The sequence below is a fragment of the Thermobia domestica genome, chromosome 10, assembly GCF_964235325.1.
Source record: "Thermobia domestica chromosome 10, izTheDome1.hap1.1, whole genome shotgun sequence".
NCBI lineage: Eukaryota > Metazoa > Arthropoda > Insecta > Zygentoma > Lepismatidae > Thermobia > Thermobia domestica.
The window spans coordinates 207,145,631-207,171,150 of record NC_137463.1 but is presented as its reverse complement, the minus strand read 5'-3'; the positions used below and the strand labels follow the sequence as shown (position 1 = coordinate 207,171,150).

General features: G+C 35.2%; 1 protein-coding gene across 4 annotated transcripts in view; it reads left to right on the top strand.

The window, feature by feature from the left end:
- LOC145662947 (uncharacterized) overlaps nt 1–25,520 on the top strand; it is a 56,809-nt gene that overhangs the window by 7,273 nt on the left and 24,016 nt on the right. For 2 of the 4 annotated variants that reach the window (XM_081728995.1, XM_081728997.1), the window contains exons 2-7: nt 4,284–4,439; nt 4,661–4,795; nt 9,066–9,301; nt 13,467–13,675; nt 19,459–19,605; nt 23,010–23,116. In XM_081728995.1, the coding sequence (XP_081585121.1) occupies nt 4,339–4,439; nt 4,661–4,795; nt 9,066–9,301; nt 13,467–13,675; nt 19,459–19,605; nt 23,010–23,116 (935 nt within the window). In that variant the 5' untranslated portion in view covers nt 4,284–4,338. Of the gene's footprint in view, nt 1–4,283; nt 4,440–4,660; nt 4,796–9,065; nt 9,302–13,466; nt 13,676–19,458; nt 19,606–23,006; nt 23,117–25,520 lie in introns of all 4 variants that reach the window. The other 2 variants (XM_081728994.1, XM_081728996.1) reach the window with 1 other exon arrangement.

Here is a 25,520-nt window from a genome sequence, read left to right as displayed (position 1 = left end):
TCATTTGAGTAGATCTTCAGTTTAATCCATCGAAACGATAATATTGAACTTCAAAATTCACTGCACTAATTGCTTTCCTAAGTTTTTTTTTTTATTGAGGTAAGATAAGTAAACACGTTCCTTTCTCTTAAAACCATCACTAGAATGAACACTATATATAAAGAACGTACACAATCACAAACGCCGTGGACGTCACTAGTAACGTTCATAACGAACTAGTACCTAGTTTAAAATATGCTATATATGTTCAGGTTCCAGACCAAAACGACAATCTACTCCGGTTGTAGACCTTTCAGTCAGAAACATGTTGTATTAAAGTCTATAATTCACGTTTATAGGAGGTTTTTTTTTGAATAAACACAATTGGGCATTCACCAAGTCATCATTTTTACATCGTACCATAATCCACAAATTCAGTATGCAATTATAGCTCGAGCTTGACACGTGTGTTTGAGGCACAAAACAGAACACCGTATTTGGTATAGATATAATAGACAATATTTAGTGAATAAACACTCAATTTAGGTTTAATGTAATATAGTAAATAAATTTACGATGGACTCCTACAACTATTATACATACGCAATGTAACTCAGAATTGTCACAAACAATATCTAACAACGTCGACTAAATATATATATATATATATATATATATATATATATATATATATTCCTCTTTTTTTTCAGCTGGGAGTAATTGATAAGCGTCCTTATACTCGTTGGATCATGCACATTGGTATTTGAACAGGACATATCCTAATCAAAAGCATTTGCAGAATTTATCATTCACTCAACTTACAAAGGAAATGACTATTTATGAATAATACTTAAAATACTTGATTATGTAGGTTACAAACTGTGTATTCTCGTTCGCCAACAAATGGCACAACACGTTTATGTAAATAGCAGTTGAGTAGCATATATAAAAAAACAGTATAAACGATAAAATATTTCAACTAACGGTTATAGGTACAAGCTACAATGTTATTTATTTTATTCCTCAACACTTTAAAACTCTACTTTGGTATAATACTAAATTTTAGAGGTAAGTATACTAACCATAAAAAAAAATCTCTTTTATTACAAAAGGTTTTGAACTCGCACAGCCTGGTGGTGGTTTTATATAATAAAACGGGGTGTCACTATAAAAAAAATATTAATAATTCAGCAAATGAAACTTCTTATCCGTCGAATTATAGTTTGACTAGGAAAACTAGAAAAGACTCCACGTAGGCAGATGACAAGACTTAAATTTTCGCTTGACGTTGAAAGACTTACGACAATGTTCGCAGATACTTCAGAGAAAAGAAAAACTCATTTATACCGCATTGGCAACGCGTGCCGTGAGTCAGTATTCCGCTGGGACAAACTGTATTTATGAGTCATAGCTATATCTTAGTGAGAAAATATACTTTCATACCTCTTGTTTAAACCGATCGCATATGTAAAGAAGAAGAGCTTACAATCACTCCTTCAACTAACACTGTAGTAACCCAAATAACCAATAAACGAATTCTCGAGCCATCTTAAGCAAAACGTGCCGTTTTCTAGTGTAGTTTTATTAATTATTTGGTTAAGAGCTTCTTTATTTAAATTAATGTAGTAAACAATCTCCACAGTAGCAGTATGCAGGGCTGAATATCAATTAAGTGCTGCCTTACATTATGAATAGACAATGTCATACATTATAAGAAAACAACTCCATAAACCCATATTCAATACAGGAATATACTCATCGACGACTAAATACTCATAAAATTTATCACTTCAATATCATTACCAGCAGCACATATCACGAATATATACATATACATCTAGCCTAAGAAACTTAAGCCCTTAACATCCGAAATATATTCATATATCAAAATACAAAAGAAAATCTGTTTACAAATATGTATATTTATTAATGAAAGGAAACGGCATCGATAACTTTACAATTAGAGCATAATAGGCCAACATGATCATTTTTGCCATTATATAAAAAGAAGTAATACTGATAACATATGCATAGCTTGTATGTAAATTCTTATGATCACTGGATAGCGATAAGAAATTATCACAATAGACATCTGAAATGTGCGTTCATTACAGTACTTAATGATATATATATATTTTTCTCTCACTAATACAGATTAGCATATTCTTATTAAGATATTCTTGACTCCCTTCTCTAAAATATTTGCAGTTAATGATCTTGATGTCAAAATATTTGAACAAATATGACGCTACTGTTTACGATGGAAGAGCCTTTTCTATCAGATCTCAAAATTAAGTATTCAGTATTCATTCTATCTATATTATATTTTCAACCAGGACGTAATCGACCAAAAAGAAAGAGAAAAATAAAAAAATGTTATTAAAGGTTTCAATTTTGTGAAGCGGCCACAAAATACCAAAAGACCACAGCCGCTACGGCACGTGAGGCCATGAACCCTCTTATGGACTTTTAGCTGTCCACGCCGTAACGTATTATCGCCTTTATTGTAATAATTATATTAGCTCACACCACCAGACAGCAGAGGTGGGGGAGAAAAAGAGAATGTGAAAATGTTTCAAAATAAATGTAAGCATATATCACTGCGATCTGCATAGTACATAATAAAATAAATAGAACAGCGATTTGTAGAAACACCTTTCTGTTTCGAGAGTTTATATATGTACCATCATTCCAGTATGAGTGGAAAAGGAAATCACACCAAATCGGGTGCTTAAGGAAATTTCTAGTGATGCGTAGGGCTTATCAGAGCGGAGCGAGAGCATGAAATCTTACAACAGAGCTACATAACGCTGGAAAATTAGCTGTTATTTAAGGAGGTTTGGTCACCTCAACGGGTGAACTTAGGCCAGCTTTCTGCTACATGATTAGTGGTTCGGCTTCCAAATTTACTCACAATCCATTATTAGGCATTTATTATACACCAAAAAGAAGAAGTTTCATTAGCCATATTTAAAATATAATAAACCCAAAAGTCACGTTTACTAGACTACACGTTTACATCTATTGCCTCTGTAAACTTGTCAGATTGCATAAATATTCCGTTCCATTCCTCTAAAGCACTTGAGTTTAATAATAATACCGATTTATCACTATGAAGTTAATATGTTAACACTGGCCTGTTTCGTTCACCAAAGTTATAGGTACCATATACTTATCATTTCCCGGAAATTAAATTTATCTTTAAACTGCAACTGCAAGCTTTCCTTGTTTTCCGAGTTGCTTAATCTGCTTAAATACAACTTACTTGAAATGAATTTTTAAAAGTGTTGTTCACTTATAATTTTCTCACACACTTACGAGGGAAAATTTTATATTATGCTCTCTTTTTTTCTTCTTCTTCTTCTTCGATACAAATGTATCTCTCCAATACAAATTATCTCTCGCTCCGTTCCGCACCCTTTGATGCACTTGTGATTTTAGATATTTATAACGTTGGCTCACCAACAAATATAGTTAATATTATAATACAAAATAAATTTAAATTAACTATCATTGGCAATATTTATAATTCTTAAAGCAAAGTTATAAACGAAACCGTAACAATACAATTTCAGTTGCGCAAAAATCTCTATGGGCTATACAAAACATTAATATGTGGCATGTACGCTACACACTGCATAATAGTGGGACGTAAAACTTAAAACTTTCATTTCATTTTTTCGTTCCGTTTTCTATCTACGTTTTCTTTCTCTGTATTTAGTCTCTTTATTTTTTAAATTCTAATGTAGAATACTTCAAATATACTTTTTTCAATGAACAATAGAGGCCGGTGCTGAATCTTGACACTTTAAATATGTTTTTGGATTTGTACAAATTCTTGGAAATACCAAACACTGTTATTATTTTGATCATCGGCTCTGGTATGTTTCTTGATAATCTTCCGTATGTTTTTGGTTATATAATATATTCGCATACAATTTCATAAACTCCATTTAATGAGGTGCTGTCTGCTAAATAAGTCTTGTAATAAGTGAGGCATCTTTAGACAGATGAGTGTTTTTTGACAACTTAAAGAAAATGTATTTATTTATTCATTATTTTCCTTAGTTTATGGGAATTTTCTAGTTAATATATAGTTCTACAATATTTAATATTATAACTAAATTTAGTAAAATACTAATATTTACTGTTTTTTTTCTTTTTTATTGTTAGTAAAACTCAGAAAATTGTAACATGGAACTTGATACTTATTTTTTTTTCGTCGCTTTGTACATAAATGTAGTTTTTTTATTTAATTTTCTTTGTTATACGTAACTAATGTTATCACTTCAATTTCATTCCAGAATTTATGGAGGAGTTTGATATTAAAGTAAACTCATCGGTTGATTTGTGTCCTAGATGACATTTGATTTCTGTAACATGCAAATTGAATCTTGTGTTGTGTGTTGCTACCCGAATTGTAAAAGCAAGCTTGGATTACCATACATAAACTTTCACAGGTGAGTATCTATATCTTTCACCTACAAATTAAAGTATGAGAATGTAAATGCAGAGTAGCTTATTTCTAATATTAGAAACTGTATTTTAATTACTACTGATAGATGTTGATGAATACACAATGAATAATTCAAATAGGTTATTAATTTTCTTCTTTTCGTAAAAGTAATTTCTTAATATTTGGATTTGCTTGTAATATAATGTTATTATTAATCTTTTATAGATTCCCTGTAAATGAAGAGCTAAAACAGAAATGGATTGCCGCAGTTGGGAGAGAAAATTGGTTACCTGACGAAAATAGCTTTGTTTGTTCAAAGCATTTTTCAGATAAATGCTATCATGAAGTAGGTGGTTATAGGTAAGTTATTGCGTTATAGCCTATTAGTATTCGTGCACCATTTTAAAATACACACATTACTGTCGTATTGTATTACGTGTGCGTATAAGTTCCCAATGTTTTATTGAAAGTAAACATTGCATATTTAAGCATTGAAATATAATGGTAATTATCAAAGTATTTTCCTTGACTCTCTATCACTTTGGCCCCTAAGTCAGGTAGCGTGTGTACACCTTGCCTAAAGAAAGACTGTGGCGATGAAGTTATCCATGTAATTTTTGATATCAATCTTCGCAAAGCGCTGGCCAAAAAGTAGGGACCTAAACAGATAATAATCTGAATGAGCGAAATCAGGTGAACATGCCGCAGGTGAAGATTGTTTCTTTTGTTGACAAAGCGACATGTGGGTAAGCATTGTCATGCAACAATCGGACCTGTCGCGTTCCTTGCCAGTAAAAATTTGTTTCACCTCGATTTTTTCGCTCAAACGGAGCAGTTGATTGTTGTAGAGTTAGGCATTGATGGTTTTGCCAGGCTTCAGCAGCTCATAATAGAGCATGTCCTTCTTCTACCACTAGATGTATAACAAAGCACTTTTGCCATAGATATTCGTTTTAGTGACGGAAGTTGAGGGCTGACCAGGATTTACTCATTTAGTGTTATGATAGTAAATCCACTTTTTCATCTTCTGTGACGATTTCAAAAAAAAAAAAAAAAAAAAAAAAGTCGAGCAAGAGGTGACACACAAGTGTTCAGACGACAATCGATAATGCGTTTTGTAAGCTCGTGTGAGATCCTTTTGCCTGCTTTCGGGATCTTGGCAAGTGCGTGCAGGTGTCTTAATGGTTGACGAATGCTCGATTCCAAGCTTCTCAGCCAGCTGCATAGTTGCGTGGCACGGATCTTCTTCGGTTAGCGCTTTCAGATTGAAATCTCTTTTCTTGAACTTTGCAAACCATTCCCTCACCATACATTCATCCGTCTGGTCACAAAAACCAAGACGGCCTTCTAGAGTCTAAGTCCAAAAGTTGAACCTAGATGCTTATGTCTCTCGAATCTGCTTAAAAGGAAAATCAATTTTTCTCTCAATTGTGTTACAGAGCAACATGCGTATTTTCTAGTACAAATAAATCATCCGAACATTGCCTCTAAGTAAACATTCAAGTGGCGTGTGGAAATTCAAATGGCGTGTAGAAAACAATCATAATATATAACAAAAGAAGATAAAAGTCAAAATCTGGCATACTAAATGACGCTGAATTCAAGCCTGTGAAAAATCACCGTTAAACTTTTTATTTCCGAAGTAAAGAATCTGCATTTTCCGGACAAAGAACACTCATGTTTGTACGTAAAAAGTTTACAAATATATCATAACTATGTTATGTAGTAGTTAGAACATATATGGTAAATACAGTCACAGTTCCTGCTTCTATTGTTTCTAACGTTTACTCTGACACGGGAGGTCCATATTTGATTTCCGGCGGGAGCTCGTGTGTTTCGGATTCCATGTTAATCAGTAGGTACAGGTCACATATTCTGTGTATTGAAAGGGACTCTAAACTCCAATACATAATCTAAGCACAGTGGAAGTATGTTCATCCTAGAAACTAATTTTTTAGTATTTCGCGCAAGGAGGGGCATAATTTGGGAAAGACAATACTAATGAAAAACGTAAAATCTGTGTATATCGAAGAATCTTGCCCTCCTGAGTAAAATGCAAAACTCAAAAATCAATGTATATCGAAGAGTATTATTAACCATGTAATGTATATTTATATAAGTCACATATTGATTCCATGCATTAACGATTTCTAGTGTTCAGATGTTGATAGACTTCTCAGTATATTAATCAGGACTATCAGTAGTAATAGAACATACAATTTTCATATCTTTTGCACTTTGTTCTAGGTTATTCGTGAAATTAAATTTTAAAAAAATCACCCCAAAAAGGTAGAACCCGGACTTCTTAATGTATATTTTGAATATTTACTTCTAGGTGGGATGAGAAATATTTCTAGGCAGTTTCTAACCAAGCAAACTACACATATTTCGGAGCTCAGAACTTCTAGTGTGTTAATTGCCGTGTTTGCCGACTTTATAAGACTCTTTTCCTTTAAGAATAAATCCAAAAAATGGGATATGTCTTAGACGCCAATACAGATATTTTTGTTATTTCAATTTCAGTAAGTTTTTCCTAGGGATGTACCGAAACCCGATACCGATACTTTTGGACACATATCAGGAATTTTCAGAATAATGAAATGATCAGCACTGTTATAGGCCGTATTAGATATAAGGGCAAAATTTGACATATGAGGTATTACAAAGACAAAAAGCAGAATTTCATATTAGATTCCACACAAAAAATATATTTTCCCTAAATTTAATCCAGCTCACATAAAATGAACTAAAAACCAACAAATACTTACATAGTGTAAACTTAGTTCTAAGAGTCAGTGATTGATATTTAGAGTGATAATGTACTTTGATAGTTACATTTATTTACCAGTCTCTATTACATACATATAATGCAAACGAATACTACCGTTATAAATTTTTTATTGTTTACAAAATTAAGCATGCTGAACTAGGTGTTGCTATACGTAAGAGAAATATTTAAGCGAAGTCTAAAACGATAAAACTATATATTAACTTTAGAACTAATTGTTTTTAACCAGTAAGTAGGAGAAAATAATGACAAAGTGAGCGTCTTATGGACTTCTTCCATAATATTTTCTTCTGAATCGAAACCTCTTTCTCGTTCGGGATCAAATTACAGGTGTGCTATCCTGATCATGGGCGCCCGAATGAGGACGGCACGGTGGACTCCCCCTGACTCACGAAAATATATACATAATATAGCAAATCACGTATATTAAATATCAGACGTAATATATGTACCAACCATGGAATGCCCCCTAGAATTTTTTTTCGGGCGCCCATGATCCTGACTGAGGACCTTTGGCTTTTCTTCACCGCTATTTAGGCATCGAGGGATTAAAAATATCAGTGAGTACTAATAGTGCAAATCAGAGGCGTACACATGCATCAAGAAATCGATTGTATAATTGATGATTATTTAGATCAACTTTAAGTCTAAAAGAAACTGATGAAATGTAAGCGTCACTGTTAATATTAAACAAATTGAAAATAGTTCGGAAAATGTATCGGTAAATATCGTGTCCATTTGCCGATACTGATTCTCCCAAAAGTGGCCGATATCACCGATACCGATATATCGGTACATCCCTAGTTTTTCCAGTTATTCTATATTGTTTGGTGTTCTTGCTTCCTTACGGTATACAACGGCATTTAATTACATACAGTTCAATAACTCAGTAATGCAGCTCGGATTCAATCGCTCTATTTGTCGTTTCGGTGTGAATGCTTTTCTATAGACGCGTATGGGCTACAGACATTCTCAGACGCACGTATAACTCTACAATTAGTGAAACATTTGGTAACTCCGCACGTATTCCTTACTAAAATATCACTATATTTTCGAATATATAAATATATTTATAATATATTAGCAGATTGCCCGTTCTTGGCACGGAGAGAATACTTTTTATTTTGGACGTAAAGGGCAATGAAGGCTGAATTTGGATTTAAATGACACCGGAAGTGTCACAGTACGTCTCAGCGACCCAGAAAACGATGGATTCGATACTAATATCGGTCATTTTCGATCATTTTTATACGTCTCCCCCTCTCCCAAATTGCTGGGCTGAATCTGGTTTTATAAACGGCACTGTTCATCTTAGCGAACCCAAAAACTATAAATTCCACAATAATTTCGGTAATTTTCAGTCATTTTCAAATATCTCTTCCCCTCCTCTAAATTGCAGCGTCAAAATGAAATGATTAAAACCAACCCAGACCCGAACGTCATCAATGTTCAAAATTTAATCGAGATCTGTCTGGAGGTTCGAGTTATTAAGTTATATATATATATATATATATATATATATATATATCCCTTTCCCCTTCCCTAAGTTTTACCGTCAAAGTGAAAAGATAAAAAACATCCTCAAAATTGAATACAGAAATGCACGCCGACAAATACGGTACTTTAAGGCATTATTTTTTAAATTAATAATAATAATGATCCTCTTAAACGACTAAGATAGTCTGGGTTTCGGATGTATTGCAAGCTTCTGTATTTTTTAAAGTGTAGTGCCATATTGGACAATTCTAAACATCATAGTTTGTCACTAGCTTTGGAAACGAATTTTACAAGTAAATTTAATGGTAGCTTGGGTTTAAAATATTCATTTTTCTCTTTCTTAAGGCGTCTAGATGAGAATGCTATACCAGTTAGTGTGCCAAATCAGAAGACGAAACTCACGAAACTCGTATGTAAGGGATCACAGCCGAACGTTTCATGTAATGAAGAAGATCGGAGTTTCGGAAATGTAGTGAGCACGACAGACGCATCCTTTGTGGTAGAGAAGTCTGATTTGTTTAGCTTTCTGCCGAGTTTAGAATCTATTAATAAGAGGATTAAGGAATCACTTGAATTACAAGGTAAGTGGATGAACATAACATTGAATTGGAGGTAAGTAATTATTAACAACCATGCAAGGAATTATAATACTAAACAATTGAAGAAAGTAGTACCTTACTGGCCTTGAAGGTCAGTAAGGTACTACTGCGATGCGCCAGTGATTCAATTTGACACTTTCAACTATGAATATAGACATCCGTAAGCGGCCACGGCTGAGATGCTTCCGTAAGGCCCTCGTACACGCCTGCTGCCGCGTAACATTGCAGAACGAAAGTTGAACTGCAGAAAACGGTATTTAAAGAAAATTGTAATATATATGTATATATTAGGGTGTCCCTTATTTTGGGTAATTTCGCGTTGCAATACTCATACCCCCTAAATGTATTCTATATGACTTTAAACACGTATTAGTGAAATAGCAGCTCTCTACGAGAACATTAACACTGTGCCGACTTGACGACAAAGTCATGAAATAACAATTGTACGTTATAATATAATTTAGAATTTCCAACCGTGATAACGAGGAAACTAAAATAGACAGAGAAACGAAACTTTGCACGAAGCAACTAGAGAAAGGGCGACATCTGCTCGTGTATTGACAAACAGAACTGGATCAACAGTGTTGCCAACCCAAGGCAAAATTGTGTTTTTGTAAATGGAATGGCCTAAATTGAATATTATCATTGGAATCAGCAATGAAAATAAAGAGAAAAGAGATTGTAAATGCAATCAGTATTGCAAACTTTTCGATAAATAACGTGTAATATGTATTGGCACACACAGGGAGTGAGGTACTAACGTTTTGTACACCTTAAATCAGATATTGATAAGAATTGTTTGCGTTGACTCTAAGTCTAGAAGCATCCGCTGAACAGTCTTAGCATCAACAGAAGAGAAAAATTGAGTTTGGAAGAGATACAATAACTCGGAAAACGTCACTAGTGCTGTATGGTTTAAAACCTATAATACAAGGCAAAAGAGCATGAGGAATAGGCGTGGTTATGTGAGATTGATAACTCACGTAGTGACAGATATATTCGGTATCTTGTTAAACCAGAGAACTAAGGTTTGTAAAAGATGGCAACGCTGCACAACCGCGGCTTTTTTACTCTTGGTTTCATCATTGTTATCAGCACCCTCAAAAGCCCATAAGTACATAAATTCATGCAAGTTGAACGCTATTTTCATATTTTAACCAGGTTGTTGGGATTCCAACCCGCTGTGCAGCGTTGCCACCTTTCACAAACCTTACTTGTCAGGTTTTACAAGATATCGTATATCTCGGTCAGTTATCGATCTCACATAACCACGGTTCTACTCCTCATGCTCCACCGCCTTGCATTATAGGTTTCAAAGCATACAGCACTAGTGACTTTTTCCGAGTTATTGTATCTCTTCGAAACTCAATTTTTCTCTTCTGTTGATGCCAACACTGTTCAGCGGATGCTTCTAGACTTAGAGTCAACGCAAACAATTCTTGTCAATATCTGATTTAAGGTGTACAAAACGTTAGTACCTCACTCCCTGTGTGCACCAACACATATTACACTTATTTCTTGAAAAGTTTGCAACACTGATCTGCCTTTGCAATCTCTTCTCTTTATTTTCATGAGATATCCAATGATAATATTCAAATTAGGTCATTCCATTTACAAAAACATAACTTTGTCTTGGGTTGGCAACACTGTTGATCCGGTTCTGTTTGTCAATACACAAGCAGATGTCGCCCTCTCTCTAGTTGCTTCGTGCAAAGTTTCATTTCTCTGTCTTTTAGTTTCTTCGTTATCACGGTTGGAAATTCTAAATTATATTATAATGTACAAACATTATTTCATGACTTTGTCGTCAAGTCAGAACGGTTTAACGTTCTCATAGAGAGCTACTATTTCAATAATACGTATTTATGGTCATATAGAATACATTTAGGGGGTGTGCGTATCGCAACGCGAAATTACCCAAAATAAGGGACACTTTAATATATATATATATATATATATATATATATATTATTGTGCGTATATGTTAAAATCTACATTATATTAGTGAATGTAATTGTACAGTCTGTAAAGTGAATCATTCTCAGAAGTGACAAGTTTAGTGTGTTCTCAAGAAATAAACCAAAATCAGTTAAGTGAGAAATAAAAATGAATCAGGAGGGAATCTTAAATTAGGCCTAATCAAAAGATTTTTAAAAATCAAGAGAAAGAAGAACCAAAATTATTGTTAAAAAGAAGTAACCACATGTTAAAATAATTAATTAATAATTTTAAAAATGTAAATATGTATTATTAAGAAAGAATTTGTAATCCTGTTCGCAACAATGTTCAAATCCTGTTTTAAATTGTAGGAGGCAGAAAGATAAATTGTATAAAGATTAGTAATAATAATAATAAATAATGTATGAAAAGCACCTGCGACAGGGTCCAAATATCAGACAGTCGTCATAATGGATGAAGTGTACATTCATCTATTTCACTGGTGGTGTAATGTTGGCCACTGACACCGGGAGAACGTGCAGCGATGCCAAGTTCCGCTGCAACTTTGTTCGCCTCTGTCGGGAAAGTATCCCACGTGAGTTTATGGTTGTTATGGGATTCAGTTATACGTGGAAGTTGCTAGTGCGCAAGGTTGGTAAAACGTGAAAGTAAATGCAAAATACTCCCAGGAATCAGTTATGATACCTAGCTTTCAAATTGACTCACCATAATTGTGCGGTGCGGACGTCAATCAAGTATCTATATGGACAAGGTTTCAAGTCAAGACGCCAAAATCTCTGGGCGTTTTTTATCAGGGAATTGAACGGAAATAAAGAATTCGTGTCATTCCGTTTCAAGATTCGTGATGCCAGTCTGGATTTATGCAGCCTGTTCAAAATAGGTATGTGTCTATACCCTTGCTGGTCTCTGGAAAGCTTGAAGGGAGGATTGTAACGAAATTCTCTTGCCTGTTTCGCCGAAATTTACACCAATGGAAATTCCGATGTTGGGCCCTACAGTCCCTAGTGCTGGCGGTCCAATAGAACACATGGGTGGTAGTGGCGAAGTTTCTCGTAAGGGCCCTTCAAAATTGATCCGATAGAAACCGGACAGCCTTGTGTAGATGGTTAAAACTAGAGGGTCGTTTGTGAATATGATTATATTAGTATTCTTACATCTTTCTGTGGTATGTGGAAGAGTCAAAGAGAAAGGACTTCGGAAATGCTTACGCGGAAGGTGTGGTCGAATGTACGTTGTGATGAGTTGTTTGCTCTGGGACAAGAAGAAGGGAAATTTGGGCGCTGCAGGAAATATTAGTATTTTTTTTCAAGTGAATCGAGAAAGGAAATAGAGCTACTTTCTGACAGTGAGTGCATTTAAGAGTGTAAATGAGGTTGGAAGAATTGCAGCTACCAGAATTGTGAATCCTTTGGTGGAGGTGAGGGATCTCTTATGGAACCAGTTCTCGTAATGAGTATGTGAAGGTTGACGGACCTTCGGTAAAGAATTTGGGGACACCTGAATCCGATAAATTTATTTTTAGTTTCAGATGGCGGTGAATACGATATAAGCAAAACTCATTATTATAAAGGATGAAGACTGAGATCGTGTTGAGTAAGGACCTTTGAAACAGAGAATTTTTCGGTAGCGAATTTTTTGTTAATAATGAACTGCTTGCTACCAAGGTATTTTTATTTGAAGAATGTTGGGAAGAAAATCTTGGTATGGTTGTTAAATGGCAATGTGCTAAAATAAAATTGGGCTCATCGAATGACCAAGGCATAGACTAGGGAACGTTTAGTGTAATAAGGGTATAAGCTTTTGAGGTAGAGATGTTGATGGAGGTCACTGTTGCCGAATGCAGAAAATAGTTTATTTTCAGATTTTTTTTCCTCACTTCAAATAAAGAAATAATTTCGAACTAAAATCGTAAGTAACTGGTTTTTCCAAAATTTTAGTAACAATTTTTATTCATGTTCCAAAAATCACTTGATTAGGATCGAAAAATTCGAAAAAGAACAAGATTTACGATTGTTCTTTCATGTAAATCAATTTACAGAGAAGTTGTTCAGTTTATGGTTGATTTATGTCTGTTATTAATTACGAAGAATTAGAAAGTTAAACATGCAGTTTCTGGTTAGTTATAGCTATAAACTGGCAATTTGATTTATTTTATTTTATTTCTTTTTACTGTTTTCTTCTTTTCAAGATATTTTAAACCTTGAGCCGGAGGTCCCCACAAGGAATATTCCTAGAGAGACAAATTTGACCAAGGATTGTGATGAAGATCTACAAAGTTTCTGTGAAAATTATTGTCGTTTATGTGCTTCTAAAGCAAACAATATGATTGATATTTTCGGAGAGGAAGGAGAGATGTTCGAAGTAGTAGAGAAGATTGGAACATGTATTCCTGTTATTGTAAGTACACCTTTATGCTGCTTAAGGCTACCAATGTAGATTATATAAAAAGATTACAAATCAAAGTGGTTCTACCATCATTTCTTAAGCGGCAGCGTACTAGGTATTTTAAATATTTATATCAAGATATGAATATGGACTCAGAAGTATACAAGTAGTTATTAAGTTAATAGAAACTTGTAGTTTGCAATAAGTAAGGTATGTGAGATAGCAACACTGATGATGTATGTGCAGCGCCTGGCCATTGTTTTTGGTGTGTTACGTGATATTTTGTAATACGTCAGGTACGTTAGAACGAAGGCGTATATTGGAGTGGGCAGGCGATACTAATGCAGAATTGAAGATACCTCTGAGCTTCAAAAAGGCCAAATTGTGGATGTATCGTTAGTTGGCGCAAGTGTATTCAAGATGAGTGTCTAACGTAAATCGGTCTACAGAACTCTTAGCACGTATAAAATTGGCGAAAAGCAGTAGTGGATAGGAGACAAACTTAAATGACAGGGACCTTCTAGCATTAAAGAATGTTGTTACCAGGAACCGTAGACCAAATGCAGCAAAATGATTGCGGAACTAAATAACTACCTAGAATAGCCTATTACGACAATCGTAGTCCTATGCTAGTTACATAACCTGAACATCCATAGTCGATTTGCAAAGCCCTCATCACTTTCAGCAATACTTCAACTCTAAGAAAATAATGCCGAGAATATGTGAAGTGGACCACCGATAATTAGAAAGCGTAATACGGTAATCTTGTAATGGGAATATAATAGGTGAGAATAAATTAAATATTTACTATGTACGCCAACATATTATTACTTGCAAACACAAACTTCTTGATTTCTGGGGCCTCAGTGGTAGAGCGCTCATTTGGTGCGTGCGGTCTCTGATTCGATTCCGGTCCTCACCAAGTGGGCTTTGTGGTTTGCAAAAATCTTGCGCATGGATTTTCCCGGATTCTGCCGTTTCTTCACACTTTCATCATTCCATCATTATCATCCATCTCATCATTACCCTTAGCCTTGGTGCATAATTGTAAGATGTTTAATTTTTTTTCTTAAGAGTATAAGAATCTTAAGGCATTGTGATTCTTGTTTTGTGGTTGGTGACAACAGTGAAGGTTCAACGACATCATTTCAGCTTCTGTGCTGAGTACGTGTCAGGATTTGTTTTTGGAAAATTACCTTATATGCCTGACTTTCTATGAACGGTAAAGATATTTTGATGATTTCTACTTTATCAAGGTTGTACTTTGTGTGTTTTAGTTGTAAAAAAAAAATTGCTCATGAAGCATCGTTAATTTTATACCCTCACCAATATGTTCTTTCAGTTTGATATTTGTAGGGGGCCGCGGTGGCTCAGTGGTAGAGCGTTCACCTCTGGTGCTTGGGGTCCCGGGTTCGATTTCAGCCCCCGCCAAGTGAACTTTGTGGTGGACAAACACCGTGTGCGTGGGTTTTCTCGGGGTTCTCCCGTTTCCTCCCACTTTCTTCATTCCCCCATTTCATTCATTACTCATCATCACCGTCTCCTTTAGCCTAACCGGCATAACCGTGGGACGTAAAACTTAAAGATTTCATTTCATTTCATTTTCAGTTTGATATTTGTGTTTCTATGTCTTATTAAATTGTTACTTCTATGCTCTTTGGGACACTAGTGCTGTGTTAAAATTAAGCAGTGTTTTCTGACAATTTATTCAATTTATTGCAGTTTGTTTGAAACCGAACGAAATAAACTCATGCTTATTCTAGTATAATAACCAACTACTTATAAACTTTTTTTTTTATTTATTTTGTACTTTGTTTTCAAATATAATATCGTTTGTCAAAAACAAAGTGAACCAACAAGAGAAAGATTACTATACATAATTTCATGTTAGAAAATTCATTAACTAAATGTAATCTTCTTCTCTGTTAAAAACTATTATATAATCTCATCTGTGAATTCGCTTTATGTGTTGAAGACAGCTTAACTTACATACTCAACTTCCTCATTATGTAGAGCTTGCATTGGCAGATTATTGAAATGTCTTTCAAAATAAAAACTTGTTTTTAATGTTTTTGAAATGGGTCAGAGGGATTTAATAGAGGGAAGTAAAAATGGAGAAGGTCTAGCAAATCTTCGTGTACCAAACAAGAACGTGGATTTACAACTTGGTAGCGAGCAATAATGATCTTATCAGCCTCAATCATCATCGCAATAGAGACAGAAGAAAGATCTGAGTAATACGGGAGAGCTGTTGCATGTTGACCGTAAAATAGTTACGGATAACTTCTTAGCTATCTCACTCTGTTCAGTGAACTGGAACAATGGTAGTTCTGTGCTTGTGGCAGGATGGATCTCAGAAAGAAAGGATTATATGAAAGATGTAGTTCTAAGCAGTTAGCATTGAAATATTGAGACATCATTCTTTACAGTAAAGTGACCTGACCACAATGTGCTGGGATAAGAAGAGATTTATTTATCAAGTTGTGCTTTTATGAGGAATTGTAAACTTTCGGAATGCCGCTAATGACAATGGAGAGAAGTGCTACAACCAGGTTCATATGTATTGCCAATCTCAAGGAAAGGAAAACAGAGCTCCGTGGGATCGATTTTCCTGGACGTGAGGATTACTTTCTATTGAAGATAATTGTCTTGGTTCTGGTGGTGTGTGTTCGAAGAATGGGAAGCGAGGGGAGGCTTACTGTGAGGGTTGTAGGAATGGAGTGTGCATTAAAGGCAGTGACTGGTTGCACTGTCTCCACGGGAAAGTAGCCAAACACAAGGAACATTTTCTGAGTTTCTGTTAGAGTGATCTGCAAGTAAGTTCAGAGCATTTGGGACAATACTAGAGGATCTTTGAAAATGTCTTCGTCTGTGTTGGTGTAAGTTTAGTCGCGCTACAACTAGATAAAGTCGCTGAAATAAGGATTTCGTAGGGATTTTTTTTAAAAATAAATATTCTCATGTTACTAAACTTACTTTATAACGTTCGAAAGCCCACTCGATTTGGGTAAAACAATTTATATTCTAAGTCAGCTATACAACTTCAGTTATATACTGTAGAGAAAGTCTATTATTTCTTTATAATAATAGAAACGTGGGCGTAAAAGTGTATACTACTAAATAGATAAAGTGATTCATTGAGTAACAACTCTCTAAGATAAATATACCTGTCTAAACGCTGATTATTATATATATTAAGTCCTTTTACGGTGTGTCTTTGTGGAAAGTCGTCAATATTTGATTCGGTGTGTACCATGTAATGGTATTACAGATGATATAACCTTCCAGATATTTAAAAAAAAAAAAAAAAAAAAAAAAAAAAAAAAAATACTGAAGTCGGTTGAGAGGTTATTTACTATGGAATTTAAATAATGCACCTTGCGTCATCTTATACATGGGCTGGATAAAAAATTGAGGCAACACTTCTGTCACTTAAGAGGTGTGAGTTAAATAGCCTCAGGTATTCGACAGGAGTTCACAGAAGGTAGATGACCAATTGTGGTGAGTGAGAAGGTTGTGTCTTATTGAGTCAAATATCACAGTGTTGTGAAGATGCGCACACTTCAAACTCCCTAACAAATTTAACCCAGTCGATTTGACGATGTGTTTAAGAAAGTAAAACAATGTGCTTGGATCAGAATTGAAGCACGTGCTCGAAATGCACAGGACTTATTTTATGGACTTTGTGAAGCAGGTAGTGCCAAAGCGTTGCCATATCGAATAGTTCAGAGATAGGTGAAAATATTTTGCGAAGGCAGGCAAGCCATTCAGGATGATACCGTTAATATGATCCCAAATTGACAATCTCATGATTGAGTTCTTATCTTTGCTGCTTTAGGTGTATCGCTGATGGACCGTGCGGAACTTGGCCGCATGTAGACGTATGCCATAAAAGTTCCTGCATAACATACTTGGGTTCCGCAAAACTGAAGCGCGATGAGTATCCCGTCAAGACACTGAGATACAAAAGTGACAACGCTATGTAACTGCAGAGGATTTGTTGGATTGGTACGAGAGCGAAGGGGACAACTTCCTTGGACGGATCGTTCCTTTGGGCGAAACTTGGGCTCACTCATAAAGTATACTTAACCCTTTGACTACCAACGGGATACATGTGCCCTATGCGAATAATTCAAACATCGTTGGGAATTTGTTTTTAGAATATTCTAAAAAAAATAGATGTTGTTCTATCATCGGGTCAGATATGACCAGGAGATTGTGTTTAGTTCCAAAACTGTGTATAAATGTCAGAAATATCTCACGTTAAAGGAGTCGTACATATAAAAGAATGTTCACATTATAAAATAAAATAAAATAAAATAAAAAAAAAAAAAAAAGGTTGTCAAAGCGTTAATACAGCATCCTAGATCTCGTACAGCTTAAGGTGATGTTAGTTATGACATACAACATTCATGGGGGAATCCTGCATCATTCTGTACGTCACAGGTAGATGATAGATACAGTCTACTACGGTATTCTCTCGAGAATTAACTTCGCGGGTAGCATTATAACACAAGAAAAACCATCATCGGGATCATACATCCCTATGAAACATTGACAAAGATGGATATGTTGACGATGTAAGACCTTCTCCATAGATAGGACAGAAGACTGTAAACGCATTAGACGACTATCAGTAATGTTACTGATATTTATTCTGCCAAAAGAAGTCAAGTAAGAATTACAGCAGTGTTTCTATTAGTATGCCACCGGTCCTTTATCAAAAATAAGTCGTTCTAGATGCTGATTCAGTTCTGCAGTCAGTTGTACCGCGTGAGGGCTACGATTTTTGTGATAATCCTCTACAGTGCTTGGCAACCTTCTTATCTCAACTTGGTTTCTGTAGATTTCCTCTTCTCTGATGCTGTCTCGGAAGAGTTCTGTGTGCCGTCATTGCCCTGAATACGATTACTCAAACTAATTCGCACCTACGATTTGCCTTCTTCGAAAATCAGAAACGTCTACCATTTAACATCACCAGTATGTTCACATGAATCGCAGAATATCGCCACGCATACTACTTACTATCACCTAAACAGCATAACATGAGCCAGTTTGCTGTGCACCAGTGTTACTAATTTACAAATATTACGTAACTGTTTGTATATAATATAGTAAAATTACACTTAATTTCTCGGAAAGAATGTGATAGAGTTACTAGTCTATTAAAATCAAATGGAGTAGATTTGTTTCCCATCTTATTTCTAATAATGTATAAATTACTTAGATATCTTTGTGTTTTGTATAGCTAGATTATTAAAAATATTTGTAAAATGTCTAAAGTATGCTCTATTTTAATGATTGTAATGAAGATATCATTGAAAAGAACTATAGTAGTTGTTTGCCCTTCTGTTAAATTTTTCGAAATTCGTCTAAATTAAAACTTTTTTATACGTGTCAGATCAACGGTTTCGAGTTAGATTAACTTCATTCAAGATGTGTGATTCACTGCAAAAACGAAAAACAAATAGGTACTATTTATGTAGACTTTTTAGAAACATTCACCAAAATAAATCATAACGTCATGTTATGTTAAACAGATAGTAAAATTTCGGACTTTTTTATTTATTTATCTATTTATTTATTTATTTATTTATTTATTTATTTATTTATTTATTTATTCGTTCAACTTCTGGCATTATAACTTGAATATAAAAACAATATATGATTATACTTGGGTTCCCAAAAAAGTTCTGTTACATGCGAGACGCAAACATTGCTTTATATATGACAAGAAAAATTACAATTGTCTATAAAAATTATTTCAGATATATAATTCAAGTTTTGTTTTACAGGTCTTGCCATCAGATGAATTGCCTAAATATGTATGTCATAGTTGTTTGTCTAAACTGAATACCAGTTATGAGCTTACAGTTACAGCTCTGAGAGCTGAATCAGTACTAAAGAAGAAATTATCGACACTCAAAGAGGAAGAGTTTAAGGTAAATATGTATTTTAATTTCGTGTTGTGGTCTTTTACCGTAGTTGAGGTAAAATATTTTGATACAGGGTTCGTACTGGTCAGGGAAAATGGTGCAGGTCAGGGGAGCTCAGGAAAAAACACTGGAAATCAGTGGAAGTCAGGAAAATTTCATAAAAACCGAACAAGTATTATAATGGTTGGCTAAACTAAAATTGGTGTACAATTAATGTTAGAAAATAATATTTTTCTAACATTAATTGTACACCAATTTCAGCTTAGCTAACCATTATAATACCTGTTCGGGTTTTATTGCTGTTTATTTTATCTTTTACATTCAGTGGAGTGTCGCGGTGGCTCAGCGTTCACCTCTGGTGCATGGGGTCCTTGCTTCGATCCCAGCTCGCACCAAGTGAACTTTGTGGTGGACGAACACCGTGTGCGTGGGTTTTCTCGGGGTTCTCCCGTTTCTTCCCGCTGTTTTTATTCCACCATTTCATTTATTTCTCGGCCGCGGTGGCTCAGTTGTAGAGCGTTCACCTCTGGTGCTTGTGGTTCCGTGTTCGTTCCCAGCCCCCGCCAAGTGAACTTTGTGGTAGAGAAACACCGTGTGCGTAGGTTTCCTCGGGGTTTTCCCGTTTCCTCCCACTTTCTTCATTCCACCATTTCATTCATTTCTCATCATCACCGTCTCCTTTAGCCTAGCCGGCATAACCGTGGGACGTAAAACTTGAAAATTTCACTTCATTTTCATTTATTTCTCATCATCACCTTCTCCTTTAGCCTAGCCAGCATAACCGTTGGAGGTAAACTACATGCAATATTTTCTTTTTGTACAGTCATGCAATGGATAAGCTATTCTCTTTAGGTATTTTACTTCTTATGTAACAAAGTTGCTATACCTTTTCTACCGAGTAAGCTATTTTGATCATATTTTTCTTGTTGTGTTTCTTTCCTTGCACATTTGATAAATTTCGTTTTGCTCTTGTTCATCTTCATGTTGAATTTGCTACTAAGCATTTAGTGTGTTCCATTTAGACGTGCTTGTAATTTTTTCTCATTGTCTCCCAAGAATGCTAAGCATATATATTTTTTGCTAAGCATATATATTTTTTGTCCATCAACAAGTATTCCTGGGCTGAGAGTATCCTTGATTTCTTTTATTGTTTCTTCAATGTACAGATCAAAGAAAACTGGTGACAGGGAGCATCCTTTTGAATTGTTGCTCCCTCTTTCTCTCTCCTTCTACCACAGTTGTTGTCTTCGGTTCTTTATATAGGTTATATATTATTATTTGTGTCGTATAATTTGTTTCTGATTCCTTCAAAATTTTGAACATTGAATTTTGTTCCATTCTACATTATGAAACTCTTTTTCCAAGTCCATAAATTTTACCTAATTTAGATTCCCCACTCGAATTCTTTCTTCTGTCAATCTTTTTAATGTCAGTATCACTTTCAGTATTTCAATATTCTTCCTGGAACCACACTGGTCTTTTGCTAGTACTTCTTCCGTCTTGGATTCTAGTCGTTTATAAGTTATTTTTACCTTTTTTGAAGCATCATTGAACAAGCTTATCGCTCTGCGATTCTTGTTTTGGTATCGAGAATCTTGCACTATTGTTAGTGTGGAGGCAACTTTCCTTCTTCATAACTGTTATTAAGTAATTTATACAACCTGCCTTGCGCTATAATTTCTGCAGGTATCTCATTTACACTTTGAGCTTCAATATTTCAGGTCTTGTAATGCTTTGTCGAACTCTTAAGCTAAGTACGAAGTCTTCTGTTGCCTCCTCTTCTACTTCCTCTATATTTTCCAGTTTCTCCAATTGCTTGTCGCTTTCAGAAGAACCTTTCTAAATATTTCTTGCATGTTTCCACTTTATCATCAGCTTCAGCCATAGATCTTTCTTTATCTTTTAATACATTACTCTGTGTTCTTTGTGGTTTGAGGTGCCTCTCAGTCTTCTTATAAACTGCATCTACTCTTCTTTTGTTTATTTTCTTTTCTGTTTCTTCACACTGTTGTCTTATCCACTCCTCCTTGGCAAGTCTGCACTTTCAAATGATTTCGTTTTTTATTTATTCATACTGCTCCTTGGCCACGTTGTCATTAATATTCTCATATATGAATTCCATACTTTCCTCGGTGATCCATTCTTTCCTTGTTATTTTCCTGGTTAATTTCTTCCTTCCTTAGTTTTTGTATTATCTTATCTACAGTCTTTTTCGCGAAACTGTCTTGAATTTCTTTGTTCTCTAGCTTGCCTGTATCAGGTCCTGTATTTTTTTCCCAACCTTTTAAATTTCAGCTTACTCTTCATCACGACTAAGTTTGTGGTCATTGTCCATTCCTCTCCTAGGTAACTCCCTTAGTTCTTCATTTGATTTGTGAACCTTTTCTTCACAACTATGTAATCTTATATCTGGTATCTTTGTTGATCTGGAATTTTCAAATTATGAATCCTTCACTTACAGGTATGTTCATTGAACTAAATGTTTGTTACTGTTAAGCTGTTCTTCGAGCAGAGTTCGTCTTTTTTCTCTTTTGTTGCACTTTCCTAGTTCATGTTTTTCTACTATTTTTCCTTCTGCGCCTGCCCATTCTACAATCAACCAGAATATGATTTCCTTCTTCACTTCCTCACTGTATTTCGTTATCGTTGTACGCTGTCCTTGCCATATATATCTGATTGATAGTTATATCTCTTCGTTTAATAGCTAGTTTTATTGCTATGGCTCTGTCTTTACTATATTGTGACTTCTTACTAGCCCTCGCATCTTTTGATTGATTATAAACCCACTCCCAAGTTAATAATTCTATATTCAACTGACCAGAAATCATTTCATTCTTTCCACCCTACTGTATAACGTACCTGCTACGTGTTTAAGGTTCGTGATGTAACATTATGTAATATGTGTTGCCTGTGACTTTTTGCTCCTCCATAATCAATGGTGCTAATTGCTTTGTATTATGGGATTCTGAATTGTCTATCTATTTGAGGTTATTCAGTTTTTAAAATCGCCATTCCTATGCTGCGTGTTCTTTCCCTTCACCAGTTAGAAATGCACTTTATGCCCATTCTCTACAAGTTTTTACCGTTGCTCACTGGTACCACAGACACGTCTAGATTTTTCCTGTAGACCGAACTTCTTACTGTAAGGACCGACCGCTCTACATGCCAGACTATTGTTGCCCAGGACTCGCCCCTAAGAAGCATATGCGGTGTCCTAACCGCCCGAGATTTAAAATAAATAAATTATAATTTAATAAAAAAATATTTTGGTAATTTACACAGTAACCTCATTTCGTAACCTACCATTAATTCTGGTTTTATACTAGTACATTTCAAATATTGTTTAAAAGGTATAAAGTAGTTAAGTTGTAAATTTAAGTTTTTTTTTCTTTCTTTCTTGTTTCCAGAAGCTTTTAGTCTCCAAATCTACCGTAAAACAGAAGCCTTTAAATACCGTAAGCAATGCTGACATGCAGATAGGGAATATCGATACTGGAGGAGAACATAGTGATAAAAGGTAAGATATTCGAGTAGTAGAATAGCAAATTAAAAAATAAATCCTAATCCAAATCTTTATATAAGCGAGCAAGGCGAGTAAGTGAATTTAGGTACGGAGTGTACTGACTAGTTTTCAATTCCACCAAACGGAGGCTTGTCGAAATTTACTGTCACATTCGCGCACTCACAGTGGCTTAGTGTTATAGACTAGACGAATGGTCACAGGCTTGCTTCCTTGCCATGTGAACTTATAATGGTAAGCACCATGTATGTGAATTCTTTCGTTTCCTCCTTATTTCTGATTTTATTAATTCTTTATCATCGTTCACTTGAACTTGCATGTGACTTCTCCTACAGAGCGGAACTGTGTGTCTCATTTTACTCGCTTAAGAAAGTTAGTGGAGTAGTGTATAAAATAAATCTATATATATAAAAGAGAACGTACAAATCCTTTGTGAACTCATCACGCTAATACGGCTGAACCGATTTCTTTCATTTTTGGGGGGTTGTTAGGATTTGGACCCTAGATGGTTTTTATCATATCACTTTAATTTTTAATTACCAGTGTCTTGAGATAATGGACCATTCAAGTCTCCATAGTTCATCATAGGTAAAAATAAACGTATGTATATGCAACCCGCATGACCACGTGACTCGGCGGGTTAACATAAATGACAGGCGATGCAATTTGAAAGCGAAAAAGTAAAAATTATCTAAGTAACAAAGTTTATTGCGTTCCGGGGTGACCGCAGCGAAGCGGGGTGAACGCTGCTAGTAACATATAAAGAACTTCTAGCTTTTAGTAATTTTCGTAATTTAGCAGAGAATAATGATATTGGTATATTTTTCGTGTTACTTATTCACGACGTTATGTTAAATCTCTGTAATTTGGAATGTTTTTTACATAAAGCTAATCTATATACAGAGGGGTGCCAAAAATGTACTCACTGTTCGCTAGTCCATATCTCGTGACAAATTTGACTTGACATGACAATTTTTGGCACTAAGAGAGAGTTATGATACGGTTCGAAATGACTGCCAGCGGCTTCTATACAACGCCCATGGCACCGAACTGCACACCAAACTACAACGTTAGTGTATCTGGTCGTCGATTATTGCTGTTTTTTGTCGATACACGTCATTCTTGACGGTTCCCCAGAGGTATCAAATCAGGAGACGAGTTGGGTACTCAACAGGACCTCTTCCCCCAACCCACTGTCCGGGTAGATTTTATCGAGATACAACCTAACATCTCGATGGTATTGAGGTGGAGCTCTCTCTTGCACGTAAAACAATTATCACCACACAGATTTTGGATGGTAGGCAAAATCTTTATTTGAAGTATATCAAGATACGCCTCACCAGCTACAGTATCCTTGAAGAAGAAGGGACTAATCACACAGCAGCCTCCAGTAGATTCACTGCTCTGTCCACATGAGCATGAGGATTTTCAGGACACAATTGTGGCATTTCACAATATCATTAAGTTTGAATTGCCTGATTGCCTCGTTAGTCCTCACAAACTTCCTGCAAATTCTGCATCCTCGCAAACCATGTGTTGAAACCATTCACAGTACTCCACTTTTCGATCTGGGTCATCCTCATTCAATGCGTGTTGCAGTCTTGAAATGTACACTTTCCACTTTACTCTCTTCAGAATACGTCTTACATTGACCGGCTCATCCCTCTTTCGCGCACCGTTCACTGATTTTTAAGGTGGTCGGGTGAAATGCTGCAACACCGCATCACTGGAAGCCGGACTTGAACTGTTCGTGGGCGGCCGGATCTTTCCTTATGCACATCTTTAACTGTTTCGTCGGCGTCGAATTTATCGCAAATATGCGCAATTGTTCGACGTATTGGTACCGGTATTCCAGTGTCTTTCTGCCAATACCGTTGTACCTCGTGAATCTAGAGATTGGTAGAGATAACAAACAAATGATGTAATGTTATTTATGATTTCAGTTGGAGTAGCAGTCTGAAGAAGGAAGTGATATACTTCCGAAACTGTAACATTTCTAGTTAATTTATAATAAAGATTATAGACAGCCTTGTAAGAAAGTTGTTGTATTTAGTTTGTTAATAATGCTTACAATTACTAGGAAGAAAGTAACAAAACTTAGTAGAAATTTAGAGGAATGATTAAAAATATATATATAAAAAAATAGTAAGTTGGGTTACCATTGGTGTACGGGTATAGTAAGACAATTTATTCTCATAATGGCATTCATTAATATGCCTATAAACAAACGTATAACGAGAGTAAAGAAGAACTTCGTCGAAAAAAAAAAAGAATGTAAAATATTCCTATGAAGAGGACTGAAAATGTTCAATTTCTTGGGATTTAAACCATATTGAAGCTATAATGACCTTTCAGTTGTGATCTTTATAGCTAGTGTCAGAGCAACTACTTTTGAATAGAT